This window comes from Poeciliopsis prolifica, unplaced genomic scaffold (genome assembly GCF_027474105.1).
Source record: "Poeciliopsis prolifica strain line A6 unplaced genomic scaffold, Auburn_PproV2 SCAFFOLD005, whole genome shotgun sequence".
Lineage (NCBI taxonomy): Eukaryota > Metazoa > Chordata > Actinopteri > Cyprinodontiformes > Poeciliidae > Poeciliopsis > Poeciliopsis prolifica.
Window position 1 is genome coordinate 12,419,504 of NW_026562380.1, and position 10,812 is coordinate 12,430,315.

Genomic DNA, 10,812 nt, shown 5'->3' on the forward strand with positions numbered 1-10,812 from the left:
CAATTATTAGATAGCTGTTGGTCTGGCACTTTTAACCCGAGCATAAAGCTGTACCCGCTGGGCCACAAGCTCTGTGTTTTTTTTTTTTTTTCAAAATTCTTTTAAATCTTCAGCACTCGGTGTGTAATGTGGAAGTACTGAGGGAAATAGTGAAAGATTAGATGCATGTTGACAAACCAAAATCTTCTTGGACTACTTAATAAAGTGCAATTCCTCTGATGAAGTGAAGCAGCAGATGGGATAAATATGCCATGGATGGATTTTTTTGTTTTCATCCATATGTCCTATTAGGCTCACCAACTGTGTCTGAGGTTTGCCAATAATGCATCATTATTTATCTGAAATAGAGAACATGAATGACTGAATCAAACTCATGGTTTTAAATATGAGGTTTTCCTACATGGGCCAGATGGTGTAGCTCATTTCAATAAGAGTTGCAGGTGGTGACTGTTAGGTGAAAGTGTTGTGAAGCACAAAACGAGATGTAAAGTGAGCAATGGCCAAAACAAAAATCAAAACCAAAAAAAAAAAAACAACAGAAGAAGGCTAAGAAATGCAACTAACTGGGAGAGAGTTTCATAGATCGAACACAGAGCAAACAACACTTCAGCTGAAGACAGGGGAAAAAAAAATATCTCAGCAAAACAAATCTCATGACATATTATTTTAAGAGAGCATCTCCAACAGCTAATTTCTTCCTTACCAGCTGCTGCTGCTGCAACCATTCTGAGGCTTTATGTTTTATTCTGAAGCCGATCATGAAACTACAGTGAGTCACAAAGCAAACAGGCTGAGCACACAGCATAAGTCTGATTTAAGCTGCCACACAAAAAAATGAAACACAAAAGATGTGTCTATGACACAACGCAGGACAAAGAAGAAGAGGTGAGATCTCATTATGCTTCATGCAAGTTAGTGCTATACTTATCTGGAAAAACAATCTTCACCTGATTTGGATTCTGAATTTCTGCTCCATTGGGCTGCATTTGGCAAAGAAGAAAGGAAACTTGGGAGGCAAGCACAGCTTGGTTTATATATTAAAAAAACACACTCAGCAGGATCTGAAGGCGTCAGAGAAGCTCGCCATGGGAAGGCTTGGTGACTTGACAGAGCTGAACTCAGACAGCCAGTGGTTTCTGTGCAGAGTTGAGTGTTAAGAGTCTGTGTTTGTCCATGGCGGAAAGGAGCAACATGGACCCAAAACTTGTCAAAAAAAAAACAAAAACTTTTCTTAGTGCGACTTTCTCGCGATTCCCATCATTATGTTTTTCATGAATATATTTATGTGTGAGATGTTCACTCCCTGTAACAGTGCAACATGAAACACACCCCATCCCCCCACCCTGACTGCCTCCCAAAACTGTCCATCCCGGCCTCCTGGGAGAGAGAAGAACCCGTGAAGGTTCCTGCTGAAAGCACTCGTCAGGCGGTTGTCTGAGCATGTCAGCGCGCTTTATGAAGGAAGCTACACGTGTCCGGGAGGACCAAGAAAGTGAATGGCAATGAGATGCTGAGGAATTAGAATGGTGATAGTTTAGACTGTTTTTCCAACCCTAATGCAGAATATATGTATGTCAGGGTGAAATGCACATCAGCAGAAAACAGCTACAGAAATCTACCTTTATTGTTAAATTTAAATCTGTCCAACCACCTACATCGCTGTAAGAAACCGAGAAACATAAATAGGAAATCGTCCTGATAGTACTTAGTAGACGTGATCCTACTAATACCTCCAGAAACCAGCAGGTAACCAGAGGTTCAGAAAATACAAAATACTGTCTTACTCTGATCAGTGAGTGCAAAATATAGGTGAAGGCAACATGCTTCATTGTGGTTCCTGTGACTGAGAGAAGAACACTGAATTTTTCTGTTTCAGTGGGTTAAAAATGACATCAGAGAAAGTTTGGAAATATGAAGGATATGTAAAAAGGGACATTTATCTAAATCTGAGAGACAGAGCAAAACTTATATCAGAGAGAATCTGAAAGTGTCAAATAATGTGTAAAAGTTAAAACGTGTAAAAAAAAAATCAACAGTATGGCTTCTTTTGAGGGTCACCAAGAGAAAACTTCTGGCTACTAAAAACAGCATGGCAGCACAGCCATGACAAATAAAGTTACATCTGAACAAAGTTACCACTTGGATTGATCAGCATGGTCAATCCAATGCATGTGTTACAGCCGAGTTGTGCTGTAACACACACAAAGCAAAACAAAAAACAATCACCACAAATCAGCACAAACACCTAACAACAACTTTCGCGCACAGTGGTCGGGGGATGATAATTTGTATTTGCTTTGCAGCCACACATCCTGGACGCCATGCAAGCCGAACTCTTCTGTGCGCCGAGGTACGGCAGGGTCTTATGTGAGTCTCTCTGTTTGACAGCTGAAAATCAGGCCAAACTGGGTCATTCACCATGAGAATCCCCCCCAAACACAGCAGTAACTCAGCAACAGAATGCCTCAAGAAGAGAATAATCACAGGGTTTGCAAAGGCCATGTCAAAATCCAGAATCAAACTTGAGTATACTAGAGAATAAAAAGACTTTTTTTTTTCAAACTTCTGGCAGATTTAGATGTGAAGGTCTTTTTTTGCTTCTAAATGTACATGAGACTTGTCTCCCTCAAAAGTAAGAAAAATCAAGTAAAAGGAGCATCAATTTGGAAAACGAAATCCAATAATTCAATAAAAATAAATAACTTACTGGAAGCAAAATTTTTTATTTAGGGCTATCAATATGCCCTAAAATACTTCAAGATGGAAGAGATAGGAGTCTGTTGAGAAAAAAAAAATACACTTTTAATTTTTAAAGAGCAATGTCTGCCATGTGTTGACATGCATCTAAATAAACAGCTTATTGTCCTGAAAGCTCATTTTCTGATAGTCTTGTTCACACAATCTGTAGAATAGAAGATGACAACAGGAGCAGAGGAGAGAATAATGCAAACAATTTGCTTTTCAGTATCTATAACTGATATGCAGGGACAACACAGTAGCAGTTTCATTTGTCAAAAAAGTTCAATTATAACTTTTAGAGCTGAAGGTTATTCTGCAACCTACTGAAAAATAGGGATGTACTTAATTTCTAACCTGCTGCTTCTTTGCTCTGTCCTTTGTTAAATGAATAATGGCACTGTAGTGTTGTTGTTTCTCTGCTGTTGTTTCTAATACAGTTATTATTCAAATATTAAAATATTGTGAAGAGCTGGTATATTTTTAAGAATCTTGACAGTATAAGCAAATCTGTTCTCACCTTAACACCTGCCAGTATTACTTTTATTTAATTTGGACAGTAATACTGTTCCCTGAACACTTCAGGGTTTTTCTGTCAGAGTCATTCTGGATTTCACAACCTACATATACAATGTGTGTGTGTGTGTATATTGAGTCATATATTTAAACCATTTATTTTATTTAATTTTTATCTGATTCATTTTCATGACGATTTGATGACCGGTTTTGATTTTGGCATACGACTTATAAAAACACAAAAACCAGTTTCTCTGGAAATTAGAGAAGACATTCCCTAGATTTAACAATTTAGTGGAGCTGCGGTTATTATGGAAATCAGTAGTTCTTTAACACCGGAGCAGAGGCAAAGACTGACCTCCTCCATGCAGCACTCCACAGCTGCAGCATTTGATCCAAAAGGAGGCTCAATCAAATATTTAGCGCTTATACTGTACAGTAGATGGACACATTTTTAGGACTCCTGGTTTCTGTGCTAACATAATTTTTTATTAATCCTGTGTAATATTCAAACTTTCTGAGAAACTGAATTCTGTGTTTTTATCAGCTGTGTTCATCAAGATTAACAGAAATAAAGGCTTGTGATATATCTCTCTGTGTGTAATTAATCCAAGAAATATTCAGTTGTATTGTAATTTATTAAGATGCACCTGTAAGACAAGTTCTAATATCCAACTCCTGCTTTGTGTCAATCAGTCTTGATTAGAAAAGTTGCAAACAGGAATTTTATTTCACATTAAAATAAGATTATATAACCAACAAGTTGAAAATGTTCGACTTGGAATCTAGTTATAAGATTTTAGCTCTTCTTTCTGTCACTCAACTTTCTCCTTACAAAGTTAGATGACATTTAGATGAAATGTTGATCATTTTGGTAATATTCAGCTAGTTTTTTTAGACATTAGATAAGTAATCACACAGCAATAACCTTGCAGAGTCTTATCAGTTAAGCCTGTTTTTGTGTGTATTTTTAACCTCTATGAGTTAGTAATATACTGTAACTAACACAAAACAGTGTTTTCTCAAACATTTGAAAAGTAGCTTATGTTTAAATAGTTTGAGATACATTGCTCTGATCATTTATTTCCCTCCCTTTTCTATATCATATTTGTCAGGAATTTATTGTTCAGGGCTTGCTGGCTTATTTTCCAGCCATTCTGTCATATATTTGTTTTTCTCATTTATTTAATTATCATCACAATTTGAAAGTCCTCCAGTTTTGCAATCCAATGGTAAAACCTTGGAAAATATAGAGGAGCTGCCATGTTCCTATCCATGAATAGATTTCAATACCAAGGTATCAGCCATTGAACCAACTGGAACATTTCATGTTGAAGCAATTCATCAACAGGCTTTAATAATTTGAATAAAAAACCAGAGTGGAAAATAATTAGATGATCAGCGGATGTTTATTCTTAATAAAGCGTCTTGAGTTGTGTTCATGCTGCTACAGCCTTGAGCGACTTTCCTATTGGGCGTGTGTGTGTGGCAGATGCATAATTTCAATCAACTTTTGTTCATCAAAGATTCTCTGAACCTCTATGATCATCCAAGGGCAAAACATTCTATAAAGGCTCACATTCAAGGGATTTCAAATCCAAAGGTCTTTAAAGTGCAGCAGAGCTTGTTCGGTTTCGTCCTTATTGTCCAACGTTTGTCACTTTTGAAGTTAAGGTCTGAAGTTTACTTTGAAATATCAAAATCTGCTAATTTCAAATGGTTCAACTTAAGTTATTGGCTAAATTTCATATTTTGGAAGTAGGTTAAGCTAATTTAATTATTCCACAGTTGAATTTTCTCACATAATAAAGAAGGCGTAGTTTCTTTAGTGTTTTTTTTTTTTTTTTTTTTTTTCAGCTGTTGTAGTTTTTTCTTTGGTTTTGAGACTAACAAGGGGAATCAAAAGGTCTAAACTGAATGTCGGTGTGAATGTGTTTGCCATTATATTTGCCTGGTGAGTAAATCAAACTGTCCTTGATGTTGCCCAGTGTGAGCTGGATGGGAGGCATCAGTCTTCTAAGACCTTGAACACATCAGTCCCATTTTTATTTTCACCCTCCTTGAGAAAAAAATGAGAAATATATAGATAAAAAAAAAAAAAAAAAAAACATTTATCTATCAGTAAAAACAATGTGCTTCTGTGCTTTCTGTATTCTTGAGTTGGAAGATTTTAAATGTTTTTAAAAGGGCTTAATTTGTGTAGTGACTGAGAAAATGTGTCATTAAACTATTGGATGATATTTGTTTTTTGGTTTTTTTTTTTTTGCTGTTTCAAATCAATAAAGACTGATTTCATAAGGCGGAAATCAAATTATGTGCCAACAGGCAGTTTGACCTGATAACTTTCAGCTCTGCAATTCAGAGCTCAACCGAACAAAGCAGACTGTTCCCTCCAGGACTGGGATCAGTCACTGCCTCAAGCAAAGAACTTCAAGTATCTTGACAACATTCTCACAAGTTATAGATGGAAAGGGAAAGCATAACTATTGATTTTCTGGTTTGTATATGATTCGACCCTTACACCTAAGGATTGCCTTACATGGATTGTGACTGAAAAAACGGAATATCCTGGATAAATGGTTGAATGATCTCCCTCCAAAGTGAACCCTAGAGATAAAATGGGGGGAAACTCAGAGTGGAGTCCTCTGCGTCAAAGATTCAGTTGAGATAGTTTTGATATCTAGAAAGCCTCTTTGGTGCTTCCCTAAAGAGATTTACTCTGGAAATCCCTTTAGGACTAGAGTCTGGAGCAGACTTAGAACTCACTATCGGGACTATAGGTACATCTTATTAAACTAGAACGTCATCATTTTTTTAAATAATTTAATTTAAAAAATGTGATAAGCTAATTAGTGAAGGGAAGTGCCCTAACACTTTCTGGTAGACTTGCTGATTTCCGGGCTTGGCAAAACACAGTGGACAAAAATCAGCAGAACACATGGCACTTAAATAAATCACTACTCATGGAGGTTTTGCACTGGACCTCTAAAGGCTCTGATTCTTTGCCTCTAATCTCTTCTTCAACACTGTGGGACCTTGATTACCAAATGAAATGCAAAATTCGCTTTCTTCTGAAGACACTGGGCCACTGGGTAAGGACAATCTAAAACTGTCCTTTTTCTCCTTAGTCCAGGTAGGAAGCTTTGGAAAGTGTCTAAAACAATTAGCACATTTCCTGGACTTGTCTGTGAGTGTAGTGGCTCTTGAACCTTTGATTGCAGTTGCAGTTCATCTCAACTAAACTCTTGAATTGACTTTGCTACAAATTCTACTTAAACCTGACTGTCCCTCATTTGTGTGCCCTTTTGAATCACACACTTTCCTTCCTCTCGGCTCTTCATTAAAAAGTTTTTTTTCTGATTAACATTCTACATTCTAATGGCACAAAGGGCAATACAATGTAATCTTAATATTTTTTTTGAGAAATCAAAAATAAGGACATGGATCTGAGATAAACAGTTATGCTAATGATTTAAATGTGTGCATGTCTTGCTACTCCTGAATTCACTGCCTTAGATGCTTTTATCTCTTTAAAACTTCCAACAGCCAAAAGTCTTAGATATCTTCTGCCTCTGACCTAATTTTAATATTTGTTTCCAGACAGCAGTTTTGTATTTTAACGTTACATAGCATAACTTAAATAACAACCCAAATGACTATCAACTTATCTCAGACATGAAACCAACTTAGCTCATTCTTTCATCCTTAGTCAATCAGACGAGACACCCACTGGTCTCATAGCAATCTCAATTCAGTTGAGGGTTTACAAATAATTCAGATCATACCTCTTGACTAAAAAGCATCCATGTAGCAAGCTGTGGTTTTAGTTAAACCACTGAGCTCCAAATAGATGTTGACATTCCTTGCTTGGACATGAGGGTCTAAATGGAGACAGAGCTTGTTACAAGGAATATTCCCTGTTGTTTTAAGTGCTTCCATAGACTCATCTTCTCCTCTCAGGGTTTGTTGAGCTTTAAGACAACAGAAGTCATCAAGTGGAAATTGCAAGCTGTGTAGATACCAAAGGCAGGCAAACTCTGTAAGCATTTGGAGCTATATACATATATTTTTATTTGTGTCCAAATTATAGTTTCAAATGTTTAAACCATATGACCATTTTTGACTATCCTATTTGACAAGGCAAGAATAGCACAATTGTCAAATAGCATAGTCAATAACCTATTACCAGGCTAATCCAGTGAGACAACTTCTTTGGACAAAACTAAATTATCTGGTAGTGCCGCTGAATATGTTTTGCATTTCTTCTTGGTAGAAACAAATTGATTGGGAGGTTAAAAAAACTTGGCCATATTTGGAGAGTGGCTAATAAAATAGGAATATGAATTTTGGCTTTCAGTGATGCATCATCAGATAGAGTATATATTCTTAAATGTGCATTTGATCTTATCTAAAAAAACTAAATAACTTATTAGCCCAGGCAGGGGCGCTGTATGGGGGGGAGTGATGACAATTTTAAGGACCCCAGACCAACAGGAGGCCCTCCACAATGTATTTATTATTTTTTTGTTCATATAAATAAAAAAAAATAAAAATAAATTTAAAAAATTGGGGCTCTGTCAATTACAAAATTACTCATATTGTATTTTCGAAAATTGTTTTTAGCAGTGAAAATCAAATGTTATCCCTCCTAGACCAAAAAACACACATCCATACTTCCCCTAAAGCCTCCTGGATCTGCATGAAATGGTTTGTTCCTGATTGGGCTTTAACGGTGACGGTGCTCAGCCGCAGTCAGTAGAAAACAAGAATTACTGTGGCAGTTTCTGTGCTGCTGAGAAAAATAAAAAAAGTCAGGTTTTCAAAAAAAAAACAAAAAAGAAAACAGAGAGATTTAGCCTATAACTCAGGGAGCAGGGGGAGGAGATTGATTGTTTTCACAAATTATCTATCTCATAATAATCTGTCATGACATGGTGACATCTTTAACAAATCTGGAGAAAACCTTTTTTTTTTTAATTTAAGTTATATACTGCAGCTTGAATAAAATCCAACTACATACCATTTTCTGAGAAGTCTGGATTGCTTTATGTATATTATAACCTATGACTATTGTTGCTCATGGGGAGAGACATTTCAGTAATCTGAAACTAATAGAAAAAATATAAGCTTACTTGCATACTGTATGTGGACTGTAGTATGTAAAATGTATGAGCAATAAATGTTTTGCTAGTTATTTGTATTGGACCAAAGAAAGCAAGCCCGTTGCCTTTATAATTGTGACGCTTTTGACAGGTCAGATAGGAGCAAAAAATTGCAACAGCAGCTGCGTGGATGAGGGGGAGCAATTAAATTTTTTGTCAGGGGGCCCAAGATTCCTGTCACCGCCCCTGGCATCTTGGGGCGTTGTTCTATTATTATGAGCCCAGGGCTCATAATTATTTTTGTCTTAATAAATAGGTCATAATATAAAAAGCGTCTTACTTGTCGGGGTGAAATAGGTTTGTGTGGTTTTGTGTAAGACTCTGAGGTGCGGTGAGAGCTGTGTGGGGAGCAGGAGATCATTCAAGAAAAAGCCACCATTCCCCATTTCTATTCAAACTGTGAAGTACTGAAAGTCTGCATTGAAAGATCACATCTTTGTTATTGTCATTATTATTATGACATTTTTTGTTAGAGCTGCACAAAATATCTGGTCACATTAGTGATTGAAACTATAATATATCTAATGTCCCAGTTACTTGTTTGCTTGCTTTATTGCTTGGAGGCATCATTGCATATGCCGTTATCTTAGGTGCTGTGCATTCCAACTCTACATGCTAACGATGCCCAACTGTGAATGCTCATGGTCTTTTATGCACACACCTAATTTAGATTCAAGTTTGTGCAGGCCTATAATTTTTTTTTTTTTTTTTTTTTTTGTATTTGTTTTTTTATGTATTTATTTATTTATTTGATTCTTTTGTGCAAGGTAGATGAAAGTTTCAATTTAGGCTAAAAACAGAGATACATTTATAATTACTTTCACACATTAATGTATTAAGTATTTGTTTTGATAAACACTCATGGAATAAAAAACAAAGGGAAACAGAATAAGCTTTATCGAGAGGACCAGATGGAATCACTATCAAAAGACGCATCCCTCTTCTTTTGGAAATAGTATATTTTTTTAACTTATAAACAAGATCATTTTGGAAATCTTAGATGATACATTTCTCTACATATTCCAACAACTATGCAGCAACAGCCGTGATAAGTTGTGTTCGTGAGTGATCTGCGTGCGAGACAGGGGAGCTGGAAGGCGGGCACAGGCACACATGAAAATCAGCCACCAAACTCTGCGATCTGTCAGCATTCTTCGTTTTTCACCTCTTTCCCGTGACTACAGCGCAGGACAAAAGCCTCAAATTTCGCCAAGCATGCCACAGATGCGTGAGTGAGCGCTGACCACACTGCGTCAAAAGACAGCCGTGCGTAAAATGTGGAGCGCCACAAAGTAGGCTATACTTACGCTGCTGTTTTGTCCGGACCAGCGCACCATCGCCTGGTTGTGAGCTGTGTCCCCGGCCAGGGCAAATGTTGAACTTGAGAGCTCGAACTCCTCCTGGTCCGAAAACGAAGCATCCTCCACACCCTCGTCCCGGAAACCTGACCGGGTCTCTGCGCTCCTTCGCACTCTCCAAGCGACCGTGTCCCCGGTCGAGTTGAAGCTGTTATCTCTCTCTTCACTCGCGTTATTAGGAAAGGGGCCAGAGGCGCTCGGAGGAGGGTGGGAAAGTTTCTGATGGTCCCCGTCTCCCTGCGGACCACTTGTCTCATTCTCCCCCGGCCGCGGCTGTAGTTTGAATGAACTTTCTTCACTCGCGACTGATTCCGCAGCGCCGTCTTTTTCCTCTCCGCTGGCGCTGAACGACTCCTCAACAAATCCGACGAATTCTTCACCGGGAGCTGCGTCGGAATCCGCCCGGTCCGGGGGCCCTCTTTCCCGGGGTACCGCCACCACAAGCGGCTGCTGGCACTGGCGAATGCACCTTACCTCCGCCTTTGTTCCGCCCAGCACTGAAGTTAATGACAACAGACAAATCCACTCAGAGAGAAAAAAGATAAAAAAGCAGCAACCGAGACGCGTCTCCATCGTGCATTGATCCCGACTTTAGAGTTTTTGAGAATAATTCTGTTTTAATCAGGAGCGATTCTTTTTTTCTCTCTCTCTCTTTCTCTCCCCCTCCTGTCATCACCTGGTAAAGAGGAGTCTGCGAACGCACTGTGGGGAGGTGCAGCAACGCGCGGACAAGGGTTCCCAAGTACTGATGCAAACGATGCATCAGAGGAGGAGCTGGAGGCTGAATCCTGCATGAGAGGCGTGGGGGCACACTCCCGCATCCTCATCTTTGCCTGCTTTAAGAAATAAACTTGTTATCTTAATTAAGCTATATACCCCCCCTGGGCCTGAGCTGTTTTTGAAATGCACTGTGCTGCATGTTACTACACTATATAGGTTATTTGATGGCATAAAATTAAAATTCCTTGAGAGGTTCTTCGATGATGTTTGGAGGACTGGGGGGTGAGCGAAGTCTAGAATCATTACTGGGTCTCCATCTG

General features: G+C 38.3%; 1 protein-coding gene across 1 annotated transcript in view; it reads right to left on the reverse strand.

Moving 5' to 3' along the window:
- Positions 1–10,462, reverse strand: part of LOC129359604 (VPS10 domain-containing receptor SorCS1-like) — a 59,690-nt gene extending 49,228 nt beyond the window's left edge. The window contains exon 1 of the mRNA XM_055029347.1: positions 9,722–10,462. Coding sequence (XP_054885322.1) covers positions 9,722–10,345 — 624 coding nt within the window. The 5' untranslated portion in view covers positions 10,346–10,462. The remainder of the gene's footprint in view (positions 1–9,721) is intronic.
- Between the last annotated feature and the right edge of the window lie 350 nt (positions 10,463–10,812).